This window comes from Benincasa hispida, chromosome 9, assembly GCF_009727055.1.
Source record: "Benincasa hispida cultivar B227 chromosome 9, ASM972705v1, whole genome shotgun sequence".
NCBI lineage: Eukaryota > Viridiplantae > Streptophyta > Magnoliopsida > Cucurbitales > Cucurbitaceae > Benincasa > Benincasa hispida.
The window spans coordinates 9,646,115-9,671,737 of record NC_052357.1 but is presented as its reverse complement, the minus strand read 5'-3'; the positions used below and the strand labels follow the sequence as shown (position 1 = coordinate 9,671,737).

At 33.5% G+C, this 25,623-nt stretch overlaps 1 protein-coding gene across 1 annotated transcript; it reads left to right on the top strand.

Annotated features, from left to right (window-relative positions):
- The first annotated feature begins 1,757 nt into the window (after positions 1-1,757).
- Positions 1,758-3,525, top strand: LOC120086525 (GATA transcription factor 9-like). Its single transcript, XM_039043225.1, has 2 exons — positions 1,758-2,388; positions 2,541-3,525. Exons 1-2 carry the CDS (start codon positions 2,083-2,085, stop codon positions 3,234-3,236), a joined length of 1,002 nt encoding a protein of 333 aa, XP_038899153.1. The 5' UTR covers positions 1,758-2,082; the 3' UTR covers positions 3,237-3,525.
- The last annotated feature ends 22,098 nt before the right edge of the window (positions 3,526-25,623 follow it).

The window sequence follows — 25,623 nt, the reverse complement described above, 5'->3', positions numbered from 1 at the left end:
CTCATTAAGATATAATCATTTGACATTTAATAATTCTTAATATTTTGTATGATATGATTAAATCATTATAAATTTCAAACTAGATATTATCTTAAAAGAAAAAAATCCATCGCATAAGGAAAATGTTACAAACTAAAATTTAAAATTCAAGTAAATCGGTATTTCAACAAAACTAGGTAGGTACATTTCAATAAACAAAAGTACTTTCTAACTTTTTTTTTTTAACAGTGTAATGATTAATCCAAACAATTTAATACATATTTTAATCAAGCGGAAATAACTAAAAAACCTTATCCAGTTTTGGGATCAGTGTCAATGTCCTCAATTTACTCGCAACATTTTTACAACCATTAATAGCATCTCTCTGTTTTCCCCGAAAAGAAGCATATAAATCATTATACACATTTTTTTTCCAAAGGAAATCATTATAAACTTTGCAAAAACTCAGGTAAAAAAAAAAAAATTCACAAAAACTTAATTCATATAATTGATAACAATAATTTGAAAATCGAGTATTTAGAATTATTAGGTATATTTTATTAAATAATTTATCTTTTTAGTCCATGTGATTTTAAAAATTATAATTTATTGTTTATGATTTGATAAAATTTCATAAATAATTTATATAGTTTAATAAAATTCTCATAGTCTCCACAATATGGAATATAAAGACTATATTATAACTTTTTCCAAATTAGAAGAATTAAATTTCTAATTTAATAAAAAATGAGAAAATAAATGCATTTGATCATTGAGTTTTAAAAATATACATTTTTAGTCTTATAAATTTTTTAAAATAGACTCTCTTAAGTAGAGTTTTTAATTATTTAAATAACTATGTGACATTTGAAAACTAGAAAAATAAATATAGAAGATAATTTTAGATCAAATATGATAAATTTTAAAAATAAAATTTCTTATTTAAAATAATAATGAAAATGACTTCAAATACCTTTAAAACATAATCTTTCAGGGAATAAGAAGTCAGATTTTAGAAAATTTATGAGGCAATTACATGAATTTTTAAAAACTCGAGAATTAAAAGAATACGTATTCAAAGCCACGAAGCAAATGTACATGTTCTTTAAAAGTGAAAGATTAAAAAGATTGTTTCCTTTATTCAATATATTGGATAGACATAGGGAAGAGAATAAAACTGAATTTGGAATGAGAGAGATTAAAAGAGAGAAGAGAGGCATGGTGTTTTAATGTTTGATGAAGTTGAGCTGTAAGCGTCGTGCTTAAACGTGGGAAGAAGAATATAATAAAGGGTTATGATGGGAAAACAAATAATAATTATATTAAAAACAAATTTAAGTTTATTATACAATAATTAAAAAAAAAATCATATTTAAAAGAAAAAAAATATTGAAAAAAGCACACGTCCCAATGGGAAAAATATTATTAGCTAAGGCAGAAGAATCCGGCTGTAATTTTGGACATTATTTGACGAATCACAGCGACAAAACCTGCAAGATCGATTCTTGGCGGGTTGAAATTTTTATCCTTTCTTTTATATTAAAAGAAAAAAAAAAAAAGAGTAGAAGATTAATGTTTGTAATTAATTGGAGATTAATTTTATAAAATTACTATATTGCCCCGGAAAGCCATTGACGACGTTGAGAGAAAACTGGAGTTGGGATTACTAGTGGTAGAGAGGTTAAATTTGAAGAAAAAGGAAGGGTGTTACGGTCAGAGTGAAAAAAAGGGGTATATTTTGGATGGGAAAAAAAAAAGAGGAGAGTTTAATTGGAAACAACTTTACAGAACTTGCAAGTCACTTCCTCATTATTATATTCATCTCCCTCTGCATGCAGAGAGATGCTCATTTTTTTTTTTCTTTTTTGATATTTTTATATGTTGTATTCCATTTTTGCCCTTGGGTTTGGTCCTCAAAATCCCCCTCTTCTCCATCTTCCCCATTCTCCATCGAGCACATTTTCTTTTCTTCTATCTTCTTCGTTACTGATTCTTCTGCAATTTTACTTGCTTCTCTTTCTCTCTCGAACAACGAGTTTTTTGTTTGAGTTTGAGAGAGAGAGATAGAGTTTTGGTGTTTTGGTGTTGTATTTTGTTGAGGTTATGGAGCTGAACAAGTTTCTGATCGGTGGATATTTTGACGGTGGAGTGGGAGAATTTTCGCCGGAGAAGACGAAGGCTGCGGAACATTTCACCATTGATGACCTACTTGACTTTTCTAATGAAGATGCGATAATGACAGACGGTTTCTTCGATTATGTAGCGGGAAGTTCGACGGATTCCTCAACCGTTACTGCAGTTGATAGCTGTAATTCCTCTGTATCTGGTGGTGATCATCATCATTTCCATGGAAATATCGGCTCTCGGAGTTTCGACGAGTCTCAATTCTCTGGAGACCTTTGCGTTCCGGTAATGTTTCGCATTTGATCAATTTCTACTGTTCTTCGGAACTTCAATTTAGTTGATTGAACTATTAAATTTGAAATTCATTGCGAGAACTGAAACAATTTGAAGTTAGATTAGTTACATTCTGATTCAATTTCTGAATTCTATGTTTACAGTGCGATGATTTAGCGGAACTCGAATGGCTCTCGAACTTCGTTGAAGATTCATTCTCCACGGAAGGGAAAGATCTTCAAGCGCTTAATTACCTTTCTAATGGTCATTCGATTTCCAAGCCTCAAACTCCAGAAACTTCATCTTCCTCGGAAGTACCGCCTTCCGTATCAATTCCCTCCGATTCCTCGAAGAACTCGCCGCGTTTCCCTGCCGAAACGCCGCTCCCTTGCAAAGCTCGAAGCAAGCGATCGCGAATCGCTCCTTGTGACTGGACCACACGCCTCCTCCACCTCCTATCTCCGGCTGATTCTAAACCGCCGAAATCATCTTCGTCGAAGAAGAAAGACGCTTCGAACGGAGATTCCTCCGGCCGGAAATGCTTGCATTGTCAGGCGGAGAAGACTCCTCAATGGCGGACTGGACCTATGGGCCCTAAAACACTCTGCAACGCTTGTGGCGTTCGGTACAAGTCCGGACGGTTAGTTCCGGAGTATCGGCCGGCAGCGAGTCCGACGTTCATATCGGCGAAACACTCGAATTCTCACCGGAAAGTTCTGGAGCTGAGACGGCAGAAGGAGCTTCAAATTGCGCAACAGCAACAGTTCATAAATCAGAGTTCAATTTTCGGAGTAACGAACGGTTGTGATGAGTACTTGATTTCTCATCACATGGGCCCCAGTGTTAGGCATATGATCTAGTGGATGCTAGTGTAGCATTCTTACCATGGACTTCATAATTTCGCAACCACTTTTTTTCCTCCTTTCCTTTTTGAGTCCATTTTGCTCGTATCATATAAAGAAAAACAGAGGAGTTGGCAATTTCTATTTCATCACCATTTTAAAAATTGAAGATAAAAATGTAGAACTTGAAAGAAACAGAAAAAAATATAATAAATGATTTTTTTTTAAGGAAAAAAAAAAAAGCGAGTGGTTGGAAAAATAGGGCTTTGATCGATTTTAAAGATATTACAAAAATATCCATTCCAAATTTTGGCTGTCAAATTTGATTATATATTTTGGAAACCAAATCTCTTGGTTCCCAAATTATAAATTTGGTTTACATTCTTTTAGTATTATATATCAGTTTAATTCTTAAATTAAAAAGTTTTATGAATTTCTTCGAACCTTAGCTTGCATGCCTATCTTTCATTGTTGTGACTAATACTAGTTGAAGTATGAGAAAATGTGGTCGTTAGAATCAGCACAACTAAAAAATAATTGATATGTATTTTTATAATAGTTATATGTTCGATAAATTACACATTTACTGTTCTTATATAATAATTAATTATATTTGTAAGTTTAACTTGATTAAAATGTGCTATGTTCGCAATTTAACATGGAGAATAAGTAAAATGAAAACAAAAGAACATAAAGTTATGTTTCAAATATTATATATACATAAATAAAAATGTATGTTCTGTATCGTTTAAAAAATATATATGTTCTATATTTAGAAAATATCTTAAATCAAAATCTATACACTATATAAAAGAGATCATGTATAGAGAAATTTTACCTCTCCATTATACCTTATATTCCTTTAATAATGTTCATATTTTGTCATTCATTACAACTATTCGAGTCAAAATGGTTATACGACGAAATGGTATATCTTTTCTTGTATGAATGTGATCTATATCAGAAATATAAAACATCGTGATAAAACAATGAGAGATATGTTTGAACGGACAATCACATCCTTTGTCTCGTTATTGAAAAAATGTCCAACTAAAGTATATGTTCTCGACTAGAGATCTAAAACGGTGGAGAGAGATGATTCAGAAAAGAAAGCAAGGGAAACATAAGGGTGGTACAAAAACAACTTGGAGGTTTAAGGCAAAGGAAAATGGGCCATGAAAAGAAACAAAAACTAATGTTTTGCAGCTGTGTGATAGTTTTCTTTTGGAGTAGATATATGGCCAAATTGCACATGAAGAACTCATTAGCTTTCACTAAAATTCATGATTTTTTTCCCTTTATTTATTAATAATAATTTTTGTTTGTTGGATTAAGCAAGCATTCAAAAAAGATACGCAATGTTGTTGTTGTTTTTTTTTTTTTTTTTTTTTTTTTTTTTTTTCCTTTTCAAATAATTAATTATTATAAGAAAAAGAAAAAAAGAAATTTGGTGGCATTTCATTTCAAATAATCTTTCCCCTTCTTTACTCTCACATGCACATGGGGGTTTAAAGACAAATACCAAGGCAAGGCACCCACTAGAAAGAGCATTGTTTTCAGAGTCCCATATCCATTTCCATTTCGTACAACTTTTTATTACCATCGTATCCTCTACGTACCATCCACATGGACCGCAAGTGTGTCTCCAAAGTTTACACAATTCAATGGATCATAAAACTATATAATATATTAAACTAACTTATATTCCAACGTTTTCTCATCAAACTTTACTTTACGTATATTTGATGTGCTCCATACTTTGTCCAAAGATGTTCTTAATTATAAACTGTTAATAAATTTACATTTATACATTTTATACCAAATGTTTACAAATAATTCATTATTACACTTTGTATAAAAACAATTTAGCTTATGTGTCGTTTCAACTCTCTATCTTGTTTAGTGAATTACTTTCTTTAAAAGACTTCAAACTTTTGAATCTTGAAAATTTTGACTTCTCAAAGGTTTATAATTTATTTTTATTGAAGAGACTCTCTATTTTGCACGTTATATAAATTTTTCTAATCTTTTTGTCAAATCCTTAGAGAGAGAACAAAGTTACCCACAATCTAGCAGCTTTCACATCTTTTGAGTCTCCCTCAAAAGAGAGAGTTCTTTCCTTCCTTTTGTTGTCACTCATTCTTGAGAGGGATTGATGTCTTATTGTTGAGTTGCTTTGTTGGTTTTAATGAATTTCTATTAAAAAAAAGGAAAAGAAAGAGTGAGATGAATGGGTACTTAGACAATCAAACAAGCTAAGTTATACCTTTGTATCCAAATACTAGTCTTGATGTATTGGAAAAAATTCTAAAACTACAAGAATACCATATTCCTTTATTCACAATGTAAATTTGTTTTCAGGAATATTATTAGTTGATCTTAAACAATATTTTAAAAAGTACGTTGATGTGACAATCAATAAATACTAGAAACTCTCTCTTTTTTGATGTAGTTTATGGCCAAGTTGTGCATACTTTGATGTTATTTATACAATTGTACCTTTTTATTTACTTCGTCATCACCATTCAAAGAAAGCCTAACATGTTAATAAGGTTTGGAGAAATTATTGTCCGTGTTTACTAATCTAACTTTTAGCTGTTTCTCATGACTAGTGCCAATTCGAAGAAAATTTATGAATTTTTCTTTTTCAGTAGAAAACTAAGAAATGCGTAATCCCCGGGTAAAATACCACACCTACGATAGGTGACTTCAATTAAAATGTTTGAATATTTAGAAATTATGGGGTGACGAAGAGAGTAAGTTGGTTCATAATTTACAGGAAAAAATCACAAGGCAATTTAGAATATAATGTATGGAATTTGCAGTAAACAATGTTATATTAAAAATTAGTAAAGCATATTATTGATGATAGAAATGAAAGAATTGAAATGTAAGAAAATATGTAGAGTATTTAAAAGAAAAGGGAATTAGGTAAGAAAATAAATAGAAAGGATGTATTATATATGTCTAACTGTGCATCGAATAGGGCTATATTTAGGAATTAGGCACCTGAGCAACCATGCCCCTAGGGTCCATTATGGTATAATTATCAAGGATGTGGGGTCTGGCTCCTAGGTTATGATTTGAAATGTTACAAAGTATACAAATGGGCATTAAAAAATGTCAAATTCTTCATCAATGCACAATTCACAAAGGGTGTGTTGTGTACAAGCCCAAGCCTTGCTACTACTCTTTTATATATGGAAGCTGCTTATCATTCATCCAATTATTTTACAATTACGAAAACAGTATACCAATCTTATTCTCAACTTTAAATAAATGCTAAAAACAGTATACTTTCATTTCAGAAATTGTTGCTAAAAAATATTATCATTTTCATTTAATTCATAGATAATAAAATTAACATTTTTTAGATGAATTATGTTTCATTCAGCTTCACACACTATATTAAGCTAGTTTGGAAGAACAGTTGGTGCAAGTTGAGGATATTATCTATATTTAAATTGTGGCCATGGAATTGGTTGCTGAATTCCTTGGGATCTTTGCATGTTATTTTGTTTGAGGAAGATGGGTTTAGTTGTTGTTTCCCATATCTCTCATAACAAAACTCTCTCTCATGACAGCTTGGAAAATTAAAGGGCATTTTAGCTATTTCACTTGTGACCTTTGCCATTCAAATGGATATATATATATATATATATATACAACACTTGGATATTTTAGTGCTCATTTATCATATCAACTTTCACATTATTACTCTATGTCTGAATTATGGAAGTTTTAATTTTCTCTCTTTTTTTAGCCTATGTTAAATCATTTTGGTATGTTTCTTTGATAATTAAAATCAAACCATTTTAATAATAAAAAATATTTTAGTACGGGTTAAAGTGAGCCTAGTTCAACTGACATATAGATGTGTTAGCAATAAGAACATTTTAATAATGAAAAATATTTTAGTATTGACTAAAACGAACATAGCTCAATTGACATATAAATATATTAGTGGTAAGAGATCTATGGTTCAAATCCTTTTACTCCCATTATACTAAAAAAAAAAAAAAAAAAAAAAAAAAAAAGAGAAAAACAATACCCTTGTATTGTGTAAGTTAGGAAATTCATTTGTCATTTTTGAGTAGTAATTTATTGCTGTCATTTTTACAATTTATAAGGTATAAATTTCCCATCAATCATTTGTCTAGATGACTATTTAAAAATCTATTTTTATTTGACTTAATACTTTTTACGTACTTGCAAAGTTATTTTTAAACCCGTTCTAAAAATGCATGTAATTAAACTTATTTCAAGGCCCCTTTTAACGCCTCACTTTATACACCTCTACCTTATGTCACTCCTCGTTAGTCCTCGTCAAGTTTGGATTGCTAGAAGCTGAATGCAAATGTAGCTTGGTAAATAAAGAAGTGAGGTTTTAGCGGATTTGGGTGGATTCTTCGTGATCATGATAGAAAAATGATCTTGGGTGGCTATAAATTTTCTAGGAAGAGGTGGAACATCAACATTCTAGAGGCAAATGGTATTTTGGAGGATTTGGTTGTGAATATGCTGGAATGAGATAGGAATAATTCTTCGATCGAAGTTGAATCTAATGTTTTGGAGGTGATAAATTTATTGTGCAAAAAGGATTCGTTTCTTGCTGGGATTATCGTTCTCTTGAGGACATTATTTTTGTTGGAAATTTTGTTAATTATAACTTTTTTGTCATATTCTAAGAGAGGAGAATAAATTTATCCACACTTCCACAGTTTTGACATCCTTTCTTTGATTTGGTAATATGGTTTTTCATATAGCATTTTTTTTTTGGGTGTAGTTTGTTGTATTTATTGTTTGTGGGTTTGCCAAGGAAAAAACTCCCATTTTTAATGAATAATTGCTTTAAACTAAATGATGTTCCACTATTGTTTTCAGCCCCTTTTCACATGTGATACACCTACCCTTCCCATTTTGATTAAACAACATCAATCTGTGCTTTTGACAAGCAATATGTGTTCCACAACAACTAGGAAGCCCTAATTCCCACCAAAATTATGACTTTTTCCCCCCTCAATATATAATGTGATGTTATATCTACTATTTTCACATCATAAATTCTTTCAACTAATTTTCACTACTATTAATCTTTCTAATTATTTGTGGTCTTTAATTAATACCTTAGTATATGTCCATCTCTCATAGCTTTTGTATTGCCATTTTAAAAGATATGAAAGTGAATAAAAGTTAACAGTTTGACCTATTAACTCAAGAAAATATTAAAGGCTTATCATTTTGATATTTATATTTTGAAATTTGTTCAATTTGTACTTCCAATATATTTTAAACTTTGTCTCCACTGTTAATTAGTTTATTGTTGATTTTCGTTTTTTCTCTACTTATTAACATTTTTATTATAAATTTTGAAAACATACTCACATATTAACTGTGATCAATTTGACCTATTAACTCAAAAAAAAAAAAAAAAAAAAAAAAAAAGAATAAAAGAAACCTCATAACAGTTTAAAAGCACGTTGTTAAAAAAAAAAAAAAAAAAAAAAAACTAAAGAATTATCATTTTGGTTTTTATATATAGAAATTTGTTCAATTTTATTCTTTGTACTTTCAATATATTTTAAACTTAGTCTCCGCTGTAACTTAGTTTACTATTGATTTTTTTTGTTATTTATTAGCATTTTTATTATAAATTTTGAAAACGTATTCACATATTATATTCCTTTGCTTGAAAATATTATTATTTAATCACTTTCGGAAAAAAATAATTTCGAGAGACTAAATTTTAGATTTATTGAAAGTACATGAACAAAATTGAACAAACTTCAAAGTATAGGGACTAAATTGTATTTGAATCAAATATTAAATATTACCCTTTTTCCCTAAAATTTGGATCACTATTTATTTAATGACATGTTGAGCATTAAACTCAAATTGTCAGGTTTTTAGGTGGTCTTTAGCAGGCATTTGGAAGGTCAAACGATATCTAAATTAAATGTGTGACTTATGGATTTTAATGCACCAGATGTGTACTTTCTGATGGTTCAAGTCTCAAGTCGTTTGGTATTTTCTATGGAAAGTTTTGGCAGTTTGAGTAACAAAGGGTAAAAAATTACTACAACTTTTGAAATTTTGTCTTATTTATTGTAATCTCTTTCATTTGGTATCAGAGCTATGGCGAACTATGGGAGCACAATGTTGGGACAGATGCAGTTACCACAACTCACCAAGATAAACTATGACAACTGGAGTATTCAAATGCGTGTCTTGCTCGGTGCTCAAGGCATATGGGAAGTAGTCCAAGAAGGTCTAGAAGAAGAGGCTCCAATTGCAAATTCGACAGTAAACCAATTGAGGATGATAAAAGAGATGCACATGAAAGACAAAACCGCTCTCTATCTCATGTTCTAAGCTGTGGATGAGTCAGGTTTCAAGAAAATTGCAAGTGTAAACATCGAAGGAAGCGTGGGACACACTGGAGAAGGTTTTCAAGGGTGCTGATCGAGTCAAACAAGTGCAGCTCCAAACTCTTCGAGGCGAATTAGAAACCATGAAAATGAAGGAGTCAGAAGAAGTATTTGACTATACCTGGGTTCAAACGGTGGTGAACCAACTTAAATGCAATAGAAAAACTCTTGAAGATGCAAGGGTTGTGGAGAATATCCTTCGATCATTGACAAATGATTTTGAGAATGTGGTATGTGCTATCGAGGAATCAAAGAATTTGGAAGAAATGACTACTGATGATCTTGCAGGTTCCCATGAAGCACATGAACAAAGAAAGAAGAAAAAGAAACAAAAGGTCTTGGAGGAGGCCTTACAAACAAAGATGACCATCAAAGAAGACAAGGCATGTGCAACACAACCGAGGAAGAAGACGTGGTTGTGGTGGTTGCAGTTTCAATCGCGGTAGAGGTCGTGGTCATGGAAACAACAATGAAGAGAAAGAAGACATGAGCCAACTAAATTGGTGTGGACGAGGCCGAGGTCGTGGAAGAGGCGGTCGCTCAAATCGTCCAAATGTCGAGTGTTACAATTGTAGAAAATATGGACACTATGAAAAATATTGCTATTCCGAGAAAAAAGTGGAAGAAAACGCAAACTTAGTCGTAGAAGATGAGACCAAAGATGATGGTGTTCTCATGATGGCCCATAGAAGCATCAATTCGGACAACGACATGGTGTGGTATCTTGACACCAGTACAAACAACCATATGTGTGGGCACAAACATATTTTTGTTGATATGTAAGAGATAGAAGATGGACATATGTCTTTTAGAGATGCATCAAGGTTTAAGTTAAAGGTCGAGGAAAACTACGTTTTTCCCAAAGGAATGGAAAAGAAGGTACTAAGGAGAATGTCTACTATGTACCTGACTTGAAGAGTAATATTCTAAGTATGAGGCAGTTATTGGAGAAAGTGTTGGAGTGTATCATCATGCAACGGAAGCAACAAGGATCAATAAGCACTCAAATTCAATAATTTTGGCAGAAATTAAAGCATGCTATAGCAGAAATAAATGGGTTTTAAGTCATACCTTTGTAGAACTTCTTCAAAGATTGATTCCAGCTGCAAATCTCTCCGAATCTTGTTGTAGACCAATTCAAGATCTTCCCTACTATCCTCTTGGTGCTCTAGATTGAGTTGTGGGACTCAAAATAAGCTTGAATTAAGGGAATATGGAAAAAAAGCTCACAACAGCAACCCAATAGAAGAGCACCTTCTTCACACGAATTTTTCAGCAAAAATTCTATCGATTGTATTGCCTTAAATTCACTTTAATCTACTCAATATATTGCAGACTATTATGCAATGAAGATGGCTGCATGAGATGCAACTCATGCTTGGAGTAATTGAAGACTTAGGAGGTGGGTTTAGTTTGAGCAACTTGAAGATGATAATGGAAAAACTCAAATACCATTTTGTGTTTTTCTTCTTTTTCAACTTTTCAAAATTTATTTCATAAATCAATTTGTTTTATAAAATTGAAAATATTATTAATTTTACAAAATTAGATTCATAAATTAATTTTCTTAATAAAATTAATAAATAATTATTTAAACAATTTAAATAATTCTAAATAATTTAATATCAAATATTAAATTAATTTTACACAATCCCACCTTCATATATTTAAATATTAATTATCCAATTCCGTTTAATTCTAATTTGAACATTTCAAATTAACTTATCATGCTACTCTAAAGCTAATCCATTTACGAGCTAATAGGGGGACCTCGCAGACCTACAGATCATGGGTTCCAACGATCTGAGATTAATTGGATAAACTCATCAACCCGAATTAACCCTCATTCATTAACTAATGGGTCACTTCAATAAAGCTCATAGTTGAACTCCCCTCCCTGTAAATATATTATGTCCACTCGATATAACCATGATTAGTAAGTCAACCCTTTACAGGTTGTTCGTAATAACGGTTGGGTCAAATCTCTGTTTTACCTCCGAAATTATCTCTTGTTCCTTAATTCTCACTGATCCTCTAATGAACAATTGATTTGTGATCCAATTAACAAATCGAGTCCCTCTCGGGCCAATGAGAGGGCGGGGCCCCTTGTTTAAGATCCAGAATCAGCACTTAAAGGGAACAACCTCTCTGCTAACCCTAATCGGGTAGGAGTGAGTTCCATCTTGTAGGGCTATGTTCCCAGCTATTCATCCGGTCTTATCCCCAAAATGGGAGGCTTATTGTGCAGTGCTGTTCTACTCTCACCGTTTGCAGATTAAAGGATAATCCCGAACAAACAGAAGTTCATATTTAGCTTAGAATTAAGGTCAAGTTACCTAGGTCATCGCTTTGAAATAGTCAGTCTTAAACAATAAACAACGTTATAAAGTAAGAGTGACTGATTTCGTGGTCCGATCTTGTACAAAACTCATTTGCACAAGACGCCCCCACTCTTCATGTCATAATATTTACAAATTAGGACCACTTCGTTTGTAGCACTTTACAACTCTTTGTAACAACTACAGAGTAGGCCACATCCAATAGTGTTACCATAATAAGGCACCCAACCTTATTCATATACTATAGATCATTTTTTTACTATTTACTCAAACCTAATCTACTTTTATGTCTCCACATAAAGTTCAAGTACTCATGTAATAGTCAAGGAACTTTTGGGTTTATTGGATTTCTAATAAGCAATACATTCATTAACAACTTATTGAATTTTTAGAATAAATTTTATTGTTTACAAACCACTAGTTTTAGGATATAAAACCCAACAAAAATGATGTTTGGTCTTCATGAAAAATCGAATGTTGCACTTGAAGGACAAAAATGATCGGGTGCTTGCAAACGTTGAGGCGGGGAAAAATTGGATGTTCAAACTCAACCTGAAGAATGTACAAGAGAGGTGTTTACTAGTCAACATGGAGGACAAAGCATTCTTATGGCACTTACGGTTTGGACACTTACACTACGGCGGACTAAAAGAGTTAGCAAAGGACATGGTCCATGGGCTACCAAAAATGGACTACACCAAGAAATTTTGTGAAGGTTGTGTACTTGTCAAACTAGCAAGGACAACTTTCTAAAAAAAAGCATAATATTGTTCAAAGGGACCTCTTGAGTTGATACACATAGAAATATGTGGCCCAATCACTCCAAAATCTTTCAATGAGAAAAATGTATTTTATTACTTTTATTGATGACTATACAAGAAAGACTTAGTTTATTTTTTGAAGGAAAAGTCAGAAGCATTTGAAGTATTCAAAAAGTTCAAGGTGATAGTAGAGAAGACAACCAATCTTTACATCAAGGCTTTAAGGTTAGATAAAGGTGGAGAATACATATCAACTGCTTTCACAAATAATTGTGAGGAACAAGGTATTAAAAGATTTTTTACTGCACCAAATTCACCTTAGCAAAATGGCATTGCAGAAAGAAAAAATCGAATGATCCTTGATATGGTTCGATCAATGTTGAAGAATAAAGACGTGCCAAAGGAATTTTGGGCGGAAGTAGTACAATGCACCGTGTATGTGCAAAACTGATGTCCACATACAAAATTGGTGAATCAAACACCGTAAGAGGCTTGGAGTGGTCATAAACCAACCGTCTCACATCTTAAAGTGTTTGGTAGTGTGGCTTATGCACAAGTACCAGACCAAAGAAGAACCAAACTCGATGATAAGAGTAAGGAATATGTGTTTATTGGGTATGACGAGAAGACGAAGGCTTATAAATTATTCGATCCAATTAAAGGAAAGGTGATTGTAAGTTGCGACGTTCAAGTGAATGAAGAATGCGCGTGGGACTAGAAGAATCAAAAGGAGACAATACAAGAAGAGTCATTGAGAATTGCACCAATAACCACTCTAATGACTTCTCAAACATCTGACGAAGTGGAAGAGCTAAGTCAACCTAGGATGCAAATTCTACAAGATCTGTACGACTCAACCGATGAAGTACACCTAGTTTGTTTGTTAGCATACTCGGAGAACATTACTGTTGGCTGAAAAATTAACTTTTAAAACAAAGAGGGAACTAACTTTGTTGGTTGGAGAATCCCACATTGGAAAAATTGGTGTTGGAAGTCTCCTTTATGTACTCCAACCTTGTGTTTTGGGTTTGGGCTCCAAGGGGTACCCATGTTTTGGAGGGAGTGAGGAGATAGACCAATATGAGTTCGGTGGACATCCCACACGCGCGCCGCCGCCGTTCGTTTGGTTGGGTGAGGAGTGTGTGAGTGATGATTATTTTTAATAAAAAATACTATTTTATTTATTTATTTATTTATTATTATTATTAAATTTTAAAACAGTTTGTTGATTAATTTTAAAACGAGCGAGGCATTCAACAGTTCGTGATACACATAATTCATTTTCTAAATTCCCACTTCATTTTCCTCTCCTCCTCCATCTTAGCTTTCTGAGCAGTGAGTTTAGAAAGAGTATACGTTCCGATCGGTAACGTTGCATTTCTGATCAGTTTTCATTTGGCTGTTTTATTCTGGGGATGACATGGTAATTTTGAAACCTGCTTGCACACTTGGGCAGAGCCGCGAAACGTCTTAAAGAGAGCGTGCTCCGTGACTCAGCCTATACCGAGTTTCTGTTTTGCAAGTTTTTCTTTTCGCTTGACCGTTGTGCCTTGACGGCTTACAGTTCGTCGTTCTGAGGGACTTGCTATTTCCAAAAATTTTAAGACGTTTTCACATCTTCAATGGCTCTCAGTAGCAATAATGAGATATCTTACCTCAACCGTCCATTCTGGTTTGAAGGAGCGAACTTCAACGATGGAAGCAAAAGATGTCGTTCTTCCTCACCGTCAAGAAAGTTGTCGAAGCTTGTACCAGCGCTAAGCCGATCGTCCCTTTAGAAGAACCAACTGAACAACAAATAAAATAAGCTGCTGATTGGGAAGAGAAAGACTTTCTATGTAAGAATTTCATTTTAAATGGTTTGACTGATGATCTGTATGACTACTACAGCACAATGAAGACAATGAAGAAGGTCTGGGATGCCCTGCAAAAGAAGTATAACACCAAGGAGGCCGGGTCGAAGAAATATGCGGTTAGCCGTTATCTCAAGTTCCAGATGACGGATGACAAATCCGTGGAGGCCCAATCCCATGAACTCTAGAAGATAGCCCACAAGCTGTCTCTTATACACATCTAGATGTGTATAAGAGACAGTCACAGGATAGCTCATGAGATAATTACTGAAGATATGCCTCTAGACGAACAATTCCAAGTTGTTGTTATTAATGATAAACTTCCCCCCTCGTGGAAGGATTTTAAGAACACTTTGAGGCATAAGACAAAGAAGTTTTCCTTGGAGAGTCTTATAACTCGGCTAAGGATCGAGGAGGAAACCCAGAAGCTGGACCAGAGGGAGGAGGTGAACGCAGTATCTAAGAAACCCGCCTCTGTCGTGGTAAAATCTTTACCAAAATCCTAAGGGGACAAAGAGGAAAGATCAGAACTGTGGCTCCAGCAACCAAAACAAATAGAAAAAATAGAAGCCCCCTTCAGGAGAAACGGTACAATTTCTCTGCCTTAATTGTAATAAACTTGGGCACATGGCTAGGAACTGTAGGAACAGACGCTGTCCTACTGGTCAGGCGAACATGACAGAAGAACCGTTAGTCGCCATGATCACAGAAGTAAATGTGATCGGTGGTTGTGAAGGGTGGTGGATAGACACTGGCGCGACGCGCCATGTTTATCATGACCTTAGTCTATTTAAAAATTATACTGAAACTAAGGATAAGAATATTCTGTTGGGAGATCACCACTCTACGAAAGTTGTTGGAACTGAAGTTTACCTCTCGGAAGACCCTCACGTTGAAGAACATTCTGCACACTCCGGAGATACGAAAGAATTTGGTTTCTGGCTATCTCCTAAACAAAACCGGGTTTACTCAAACTATAGGGGTAGACCTATATACCCTTACAAAAAATAATGTATTCGTCGGGAAAGGGTATGCAACTGAGGGAATGTTCAAATTAAATCTAGACCTTAATAAAATGAAATCTTCTGTGTATAAGTGTTTTATGAATATTTGGCATGCTGGACTCTATCATGTGGATAAGAATTTAATTAGTAACATGATTAGGCTGGAAATGATACCTAAGTTATCCACGAATGATTTTGATAAATGCGAGTATTATAGTTAGGCTAAAATTACTAAAACTCCGCATAAATCTGTACTGACGAATTCTGAGCCTCTAGATTTGATTCATTCTAATGTCTGTGAATTTGATGGCATATTGACTATGAACAGTAAAAGATATTTCATTACTTTTATTGACGACTACTCTGATTTTACTTTTGTATACCTGCTGAAAAACAAAAGTGATGCTTTTGATGCCTTCAAACTTTTTGTTTTTTAAATAGAGAATCAGTTTAATAGAAAAGTTAAAAGACTTCGTAGTGATAGGGGAACCGAGTACGACTCAGACAGTTTTAATGAATTCTTTAACTCACATGGAATAATACACGAAAAGACTGCATATTATTCTCATGAAATGAACGAAAAAGTCGAAAGGAAAACTAAAACTTTAGCTGAGCTAGTAGTTGCTATTTTACTTAGTTCAAGAGCTGCGTCTTATTGGTGGGGTGAAATCATCCTTACCGTGTGTTATGTCCTAAATAGAATCCCAAAATCTACATATAAAACTTCACCTTACGAAATTCTCAAGAATAAGAAACCAAACTTGTCCTACTTTAGAACATGGGGTTGTCTAGCCTTTGTAAGGATTTCTGACCCAAAAAGGAGAAAGTTGGCTGGTAGAGCTTACGAGTATGTTTTTATAGGTTATGCCTTAAATAGCAAAGCCTACAGGTTCTATGATCTAGTGAACCAAGTGATCATTGTGTCAAATGATGCTGACTTCTTTGAAGATAGGTTTCTTTTTAAATCAAAGAATAATGGGGGCTCTGGTTCAAATAGTATAACCCTAGTTAGAAATCCTAACCCTAGAGAGGAAACTGATCCAAAACTTAGAAGAAGCAAAAGAGCTAGTACCACCAAAGATTTCGGAAATGACTTCCTGACCTACAATGTAAAAGAAGACCCTAAAGATCTAAGAGCTGCTCTATCCTCAGTAGATGCCAACCTATGGTAAGAAGCCATAAATGATGAGATGGACTCACTTGAGTCAAATAGGACTTGGCACTTAGTAGATCTAGCCCTAGGATGTAAGGCAATAGGGTGCAAATGGATCTTAAGGAGGAAACTTAGACCTGATGGGACTGTGGACAAATTTAAAGCTAGGTTAGTAGCAAAGGGCTTTAGATAGAGAGAAAACGTAGATTTCTTTGACATTTTCTCCCTTGTCACTAGAATTACCTCTATCCGTGTCTTGTTCTCTCTCGCTGCCTTTTATAACCTCGTAGTATATCAGATGGATGTAAAAACCGCTTTCCTAAATGGTGAACTTGAAGAAGAGATTTACATGTAACAACCTGAGGGTTTTTTTGTCCATGGTCAAGAAAATAAGGTGTGTAAATTAGACAAATCTCTCTATGGACTAAAACAAGCTCCTAAGCAATGGCATGAAAAATTTGACAACCTTATCCTATCTAAAGGTTTCAAGGTCGATGAAAGTGACAATTGCATCTACCATAAGTTTGATAATAACCTCTGCACTATCTTGTGTCTATATGTAGATGATTTATTGATCTGTGGGTCGAACTTGCACGTCATAAATGGTATAAAATCAATATTGAGTGCAAACTTCAATATGAAAGACTTAGGAGAAGCTAGTGTAATCTTAGGCATAAAAGTAAATAGTCTGAAAAGGGAATTTCTTTAGATCAATCTCACTATATAGAAAAGATTCTAAAGAAATATAATTACTTCGAGTGTAAACCAACCTGTACTCCTTATGACCCTAGTGTGTCAAGTTGTTCAAGAACACTAATGACAGTGTTAATCAATCTAAGTATGCGAGCATCATAGGTAGTCTTAGATAGGCTACCGACTACACTAGGCCTGATATAGCTTAAGTTGTAGGACTACTTGCAGATTTACAAGCAAACCTAGTAAAGAGCATTGGAATGCTATAGAAAGGGTGATGAGATACTTAAAGAAAACCCAAAACCTAGGATTACATTATCAAAGGTTTCCCGCTGTCCTGGAAGGGTTCAATGATGCTGATTGGAACTCGCTTTCGGATGATTCAAAGGCTATAAGTGGCTATATCTTTAATACAGCTGGCGGAGCTGTCTTTTGGAAGTTCAAGAAATAGACTATTTTAGCCCAATCTACGATGGAGTCAGAAATGATAGCACTAGCGACAATTAGTGAAGAAGCAGGTTGGCTTAGAAGTCTGCTATCAGAGATTCCCTTATGGGAAAAGCCAATACCAGCCATATTAATCCATTGCGATAGTACTGCAGCAATCGCAAAAGTTCAGAACCGTTACTACAACGGAAATAGACGTCAAATACGTCGTAAGTAAAGTACCATTAAAGAGTTTCTCACTACTGGTGCTGTTAGAGTGGATCACATAAGGATTGATGAAAATTTGGTAGATCCTTTTACGAAGGACTGGCCAGAGAAAAAGTTTTCAAAACCTCAGAAAGAATGGGACTCATGCCTATCGAAAGATGAATCACCGTGAGGAAAACCCAACCTGTAGGCTGGAGATCCCAAGAAACAGGTTCAACGGGTAATAATTGATCACGAGTGATATATAGTGAATCATGCTAAACCAAACACAGAGTTTCATTCCTATGACTTAAAGTCTGAGCATGATATCCTGAAGCGTAAGAAAGGTTGAACTCAGTTCTTAATGAGATCTATACTTGATGACAAGTGGGGTACCTAGCTATAGGAGTACCCTTGATAGACTCACCTGTGTGAATGTGGAAATGAGGGCCGCTTCCTATGGAAGTTTTAGGCAAACTCTCTCGAGCATTCACTAAACCGGGATTCACATGCTAGGCCTTAAAAGCACGGGCTTTCGTACTACACCCTAATAACACTCTGTGTGAGATACTGTCAGAGATAGAGTTCAAAACCAAGGGTTACTCTAGTATATTCTGAATCATCTACACTATGTAAAGGTTCAAGTTGTAAGATACCTTTGCTTATGCACAATGTTGTATAGACTGAAACTACTCGATGAAAATCTTTTCTCTCTTTTCCTTTTGTTTCAATTTCCAAGTGGGGGATTGTTGGGTGAAAACTTAACTTTCAAAACAAAGAGGGAACCAACTTTGTTGGTTGAAGAATCCCACATTAGAAAATTTGGTGTTGGAAGTCTCCTTTATGTACTCTAACCTTGTGTTTTGGGTTTGGGCCCCAAGGGGTACCCATGTTTTGGAGGGAGTGAGGAGATAGACCAATGTGGGTTCAGTAGACATCCCACACGCACGCCGCTGATGTCCGTCTGGTCGAGCAAGGCGAGCGTGTGTGAGTGATGATTATTTTTAATAAAAAATACTATTTTATTTATTATTTGGGTTGACCCAACCCAACCCGAATTTTATATATAAATAAAATATACTATATATATTTCTCTTTGTTTAAAATTTGATTACTTTCTATTGATTAATTTGTGATTTTAGATATTTTTATTTTAAAATTGTTATGATATTTGTCTTTATTTGAAGTTTGCAATAAATATCTTAGATATAATTGGTATTTAGCATTTGAATTTTATGAGATTTTAGTTATTAGTCACGCTTGGTATATAAATTTACATATTTTTAATTAAAAAAAAACAAATTATAACCCGACAACCCAACCCAACCCAATCCCCATTCTAAGAGTTGGGTTGGATTGGGTTAGAGACTTTATTTAGGTTCTTTGAGTTGCCAACCCAATCAATTGAATTTTCGGATTGGTCCAGAAAACATTCTCAATCCAACTCAACCCAACCTATGTATACCCTTATTCATCACATGATAGGTGTTAATCTGGTTTGTTAAATTTGTAGTCTCTCTTTTATTGTGTATATATATATAAAAAAAAACAATAATGATAATTGAAAATAGATTACGATGTTCAAAGGTCTCTTTTTATATCATTGATTTAATCGTTGTGGCAAATGTAAGAAGGTATCATTGATTAATATATTATATGGCTATATTAAAAACAACAAAATACTATGACTCCGTTTGATATCGATTTCATCTTTTGTTTATGTTTTTAAAATTCATGTTTATTTTCTTTCCATATCTTAATTATATTTTTTAAATTTTATAAAGAAACTTGAATTTCTAGTCAAATTATATAAATTATTGACAACTTTTTTGTTTAGTATTTAAAAACATTGGTAGAAGAATGATTAACAGTAAATCTTGTAAATGTAAGTGGTTGATATAAGTTTAATTTTCAAAAATTTAAAAATCAAGAGTTATTTAACGAACCTCTAATTTCAAAAGGTATATAATGATAAAATTGTCTAATTTAAATATGAGTTACGATATTTCTATATGAAGTTGTAGGTTCAAAACTCCAATCTTATATTAATTGTATAAATATTTTTGGACTTTTTATTTATTTAATCTTTTAGTAGAACTTGCCCAAATAAGTAATATTTTAGTTGTGGGGAAGGTGGCTGGGACATGTGACTTTGGAGGACTGCATAATGCAATTAAAAAAAAAAAAAGAAAAAAGAAAAAAAAGAAAAAGAAACTCAAGGAAGCATATGCACGTGGTTTAGCTAATCCCCACTTGTAGGCTCAAGTTCAGCCATATAAATGTGGCTATTTTCAAATATGGAAAAATAGACATATACATAATAATAGTGGTAGATGTTGATGGATGTCTATCAATATTGATAGATGATAATATTTTGTTATATTTCAAAATATTTTTAGTAATTTTATCATTTAAAACAGATATCCATATAAATGAGTATTTAATTTTAGGTTAAATTATAAATTTAGTATATAAACTTTGTGAATTGTGTTTATTTGGTCAATAAATATTTAAAAATGCCCAAGAAATTTCTAATCTTTCAATTTTGTGCCAATTAAATCTTTAATATATTATGTAAAAAGAAAAAAAAACCAATATATTAGATATAAGTTTGAAATTTATGTCTTTAAACTTTCATTTTTCTTGTTTAGTAAATTTGTGATTTCTATTTTTTATAAAAAAAATATCGAATAGTCAAAAACTGAAATTCAAGGAATACAAAATAAATTCTATTAGATATTTTTAAAAGTTAATCAACTAAATAGCCCAAGTTTACGATCTAAACTCGTAACCTAACCTTAATTTTATCATTTTATAGTTTTGTTTTTCCTTTTCTTTTTAATTCAACAATATATTGAATTACTATTAAAGTCTTAGATCTTTCCTTCGATGATATATATAAAATATTGAAATGGGCTGTTATTGGGCTTTTCAATTTCGATGATTAAGTTTACAATAATAATTAATATTTGGTTTATTTTTACCGTCTACTCAATTATTTATCCATGAAAATAAAAAATAATTCAATAAATAAGATACTAATTATTATTTCAAACGTACGATTGAATGCAAAAACTAAATTGGACATGTCATTTATATTGAGCTGTTTTATGGGTTTGACCGGTCCGATCCATTTCCCATCACCCCAAAGATTGAGAAATTGTGTTCGATGGCCAAAACATAATATCTAAATGAACATATGACCATTTTTTGAATTGTATAATTTATGAAAAAAAAATGGTCTCGTAATATTCTAATTCTAACCATGCCTCCTATATACACGAATGCTAAATATTTTTCCCCATTTTAGGAAAAACTCACAGTAACAAATAAAAAGAAATCTCATGGTTTTAGGAAAACCCACGACAAAACTTCTTTAGGGAGTTTTTTTTTTTGGTATTTGATTTTAAATATAATTAATTAACATTTGGAGGTTTTTCTCTGTCTTCTTGAGGATATCAATCAATATGGTAGTTTAGATGTCAAGTAAGACGTTAGATTGACAACGAATAACCCTACCTGAGGATTTCGAAACTTTGCTGTATAATCCTCAAGCTAAAACTTATGTTCAACATCTATCAAAAGGAAACAACATTAGTAGCTAGACGATACAGGACAATATCCAAGGGAGAAGTTAGCGTGGATAACCCTAGCCTTTGTTCATTAACATACTATTTTGCTGATCGTTTTCAAGATCATGGAGTAGAATGAGTAGTTGGGTTTTGTAGGGTTAAAGAAAAGTTAAAAAGTACATAGTGATTGTTGAATATTTTTGTCAAATGCCTGGTTGTGGACAAATTAAGGGCTTGGAACCTCTCCCAAAGATGTCGTTTCTCTCTCAAAATAAACCGTGTTCTTTTATAAATACTAGATATTTGCATTTTTTTTTTAAAAAAAAAAAAATCTATTAAACTCTTCTTTACACTATTCTCTTCATTTTTGTTATTCTAACCCTTGAGATTTTGATGAGTTGCAAATATAAGTATTGCATGCACTAAATGTTTTTTGGTTCTTTTTTTTTTTTTTTTTTAATATTTTAAGGTGTTTTTAAATCTGCAAATATTAGGTATATATATTTATATTCAAGTATATTAATATCTTGTTTGCACTATTTATTACCTTTTATTATTTCAACATTTGAGATTTTTAATGTCTGACACTAAGTTATTCAATAGAATCCTTTTGTCAAATATTGTATTTCTATCGGTGACAGATTGCAACTCAACCTAAGAGTCACAATTTTGCACACCTCAGAATTTTTCTTAGGGAACTATGAAGTTTACCTTTCTGCATGGTGTGGAGTAGAAGTGCAAGAAAAAACTAAAAAACGAAAAAATGGCTTAAACTAACTAAAAACACTCGTCGATTCAAATTGAAGCCGGCCGGTTTAGAGATATTGGATTAAAAAATATATAAAACCGAAATATTTTGGTTGGGTCCAGGTTAAGCAAAAAAGTAAATTAGAAAATTGAGTCGAACAATAACATGTATATAATAAGAATTGATAATTGATTTAGAAAAAGCCCTTGGTTAGAATGGTGAATAGGTGCGCTTATAACCTCCATGTTATGAGTTTGATACTTGGGAAGCGCCTTTCCCTCCGTTCCCACGCGTAGGCCAACCATTCGTAGTAAATTGAGAATTGAGTCGACCAACCATCGATTCGGTTCAGGCTGTGCGGTTTCTCACTGACTAGTTTGGTTTCGATTTGTACATGAATAATCACTCCTAACCTGTACCTTCAATATTTTCCAATGCTGTAGTCCAAAGATGGTTTCTTGATGGACCTAAACTAGAAAATCCTAAGGTACTTGCAAAACATTCCTATTATTTTTATACGAAAAATTCTCATGGTTCCTCAAGTAATGATTTGAAAAGTTGTTATTGATGGCCTCGGTAATGTCCTTGATTCCTATCCACATTATTTGATGCCTCAATCTTTGGTTGCTTTCATGTTTGCTTGCTTGCTTGTAGTCTCAGCTATCGTAGTTGCTTAGGAAGCAATAGATTGTGGATTCGTAGATATGTTTGACCTCCTGTAGTCAATTGACACAAAGTGTTAGAAATTGCAGTCAATTGAGCTTTAATAGAATTTATCTCATCCACTTTATTTAATTCGATTGTTTTGGTGGTGTAAACTCTTTCACTAGACCAGGTAGCTGGTAACTGCCATCTTTCCAAGATACCATAGGCTTTTGTGGGCAGTCTTTGCAAAAAATAGAGCCTCAAGCTACAACATACATGAAGATTTCATGTTATTGATTAATCAATTATAGAACAGTTGAATCTGCAACTAGTTAGTGTTGGGGTTGATGCCCTAAAGTCTCGTGTCCTGTAGTTTGTAAACAGTTTGAACGAACGCTTGTGTTGTATAATATATGATATTTACTTCACATCTTGTTTTTGCTCAATTGTTTGTTTTATTTGCTTTACCACAAACCAATAAACATAAAATCTCTGGTTATCTGTACATAACTACGTATGTGGTGACATACAAGCGGATCATGTCTTGAGTGGTAACCAAAATGATCTGTAGTATATGGATATAGGAGGAAAACCTTATCCTGGCAATGCTACGGATACGACTCGTTTTGTGGAATGGTCACAAGTATTGTGACTTGTCAAAGATAGTCTTCTGATCATTCATGTAGGGGACATGCGAGCGGAGGTGTCTTATACAAAGAGTTTGTATAAGACCTGACCACGAAGTGTTAACATCTCGTTATATAACACCGTTCATGACAAAGACTTCACTTCATTAGGATGACCATAGGTAACATGACCTCAATCCTGAGTGAGTTGGGAACTCCTGCCATTGAGGGTAGTTCTTTGATTTGTATGGGTACGAGTGGCAAAATGGTAAATTGGCCTAACTGTACTTACGAGCATCTGTGAAGGATCATCGTACTCATGATTGGTTATATCCGATGGACACAGAAATATATCTGTGGTAAGAAGAGTTCAGCTGTTGGTCTTTAGTAGAATGCCTGACAGTTAACGGATGGTGGATTTTGTGGCTAAAGAGTTTAGTTAGCTATTCACATACTGTTGGAGCTTCGAGCCATAGGTCCATAAGGTCCCCTAGGTAGCTTGGATAATGTCGAGAATTAGTTTTTGGGTCAGTTTGAAATGTTCAAATTTACAAGAGGGAGTTCGATTATATATGATATAATTGAACTGGTTAATTATATATGATATAATTGTCTAAATGTATGAGATGCATTATTTTGGAGGAAATTAGATATAAATATGATTTATATCAAGTGGAGGAGAAATCATTATAGTAGATATGTGATATCAAAACTATAGGGTAAGAATATAATATGATTATATTCATTTATTAATTAAATTTGTTAATTATGTGATAATTGGCCGAAAACCTCTCCTCAATCGTGCGTTAGTGGGAGAATCTTTATTCGATTATTGTAACTGAAGATAAAATGAAATTTTATTTCATTTTGCAAAGAGTTCGAAAAAAATCGCAAAAAGGTGTGAAAACGTTTCGATCGCTTAGCTGAGAGCCTATACGATAGCGCCCTATCGCTTAAACAATCGTACACCTCGCGTCTAAATGATCGCACGCAGTCTCTAAACGATCGTTTAGCTTTTCTATGATCGTTTAATGTGCTGAGTTTTCTAAACAATCACTTACTAAATACTAGACGATCGCAAACCTACACGATCATGTAGCTTTCTCTAAACGATAAGCATCCGCTATACAATAGCCTTTTCTCCCACTTGCTTATTGTTCTACACGATCAGCCCATTCCTCCTTCCTCTACCAAATTCAATAAAGACCATGCTTTAGATTCCCACTCCGAGAATACCAAGGGCTCTAAGTTGTGGTGTCGTCCCTGCTCCTACTTGCTCGTGTTTGTTCGTTTGCTGCCGTAGCTGACTGTTTTGCTGGGCGATAAAGATCGTAGAGGGTTGCTTCCGCTGAGTTGAGTTCGTTGTGAAGACAGTCTTCAACTGGTATGTGAACTCAATCTCTTGTATTTTATTTATGAAAGCATGCCGTTAATTAGTGTTAAATTGCATAGCTGTTTGTTAGAATGTGTGTGTGGTAATTTTGATCACAATGAAATAGGAAAGATCCGAACGCGCTCATGGATATTCTTCGTTAAGAGTTCCTTCAATTGGTATCAGAGACAGGTTCTGATATTCCAATTTCATTGTTGCAATGAATTGCATATACATTCTTGGTGGGTATATATCTGCTCTGTTTAATTGTTAAATTGTTGTGGATGTGCGGATTAATGGAGTTTTCTAGGATGTTAGCCTCGTTTTGATTTAATTCTTTTGCATTTTCAGTTAATTGTATAGGCCCCTGCGTTTTTGGGCATCATTAATCGTTTATTGAGTCTGTAATTCAAAGTCAGTTTGAATCTTGAGTCATTCATGAAGAAGATCGGATTAAGGGTTTCTATTCTTCGAGGAAGAAGACGATCAAGGGTTGATTGGGTCGTGTAGACGATGGGGTAAGCGATCGCTGAGTATCGGATGCTCGAGTATCGTTTAACGCACGTGCACACTAGACG

Coding starts and splice junctions, on each gene's coding strand:
- LOC120086525 (XM_039043225.1), top strand. CDS start 2,083: ATGGAGCTGAACAAGTTTCTGATCGGTGGATATTTTGACGGTGGAGTG. Junction 2,389..2,540: donor CTGGAGACCTTTGCGTTCCG/GTAATGTTTCGC, acceptor CTATGTTTACAG/TGCGATGATTTAGCGGAACT.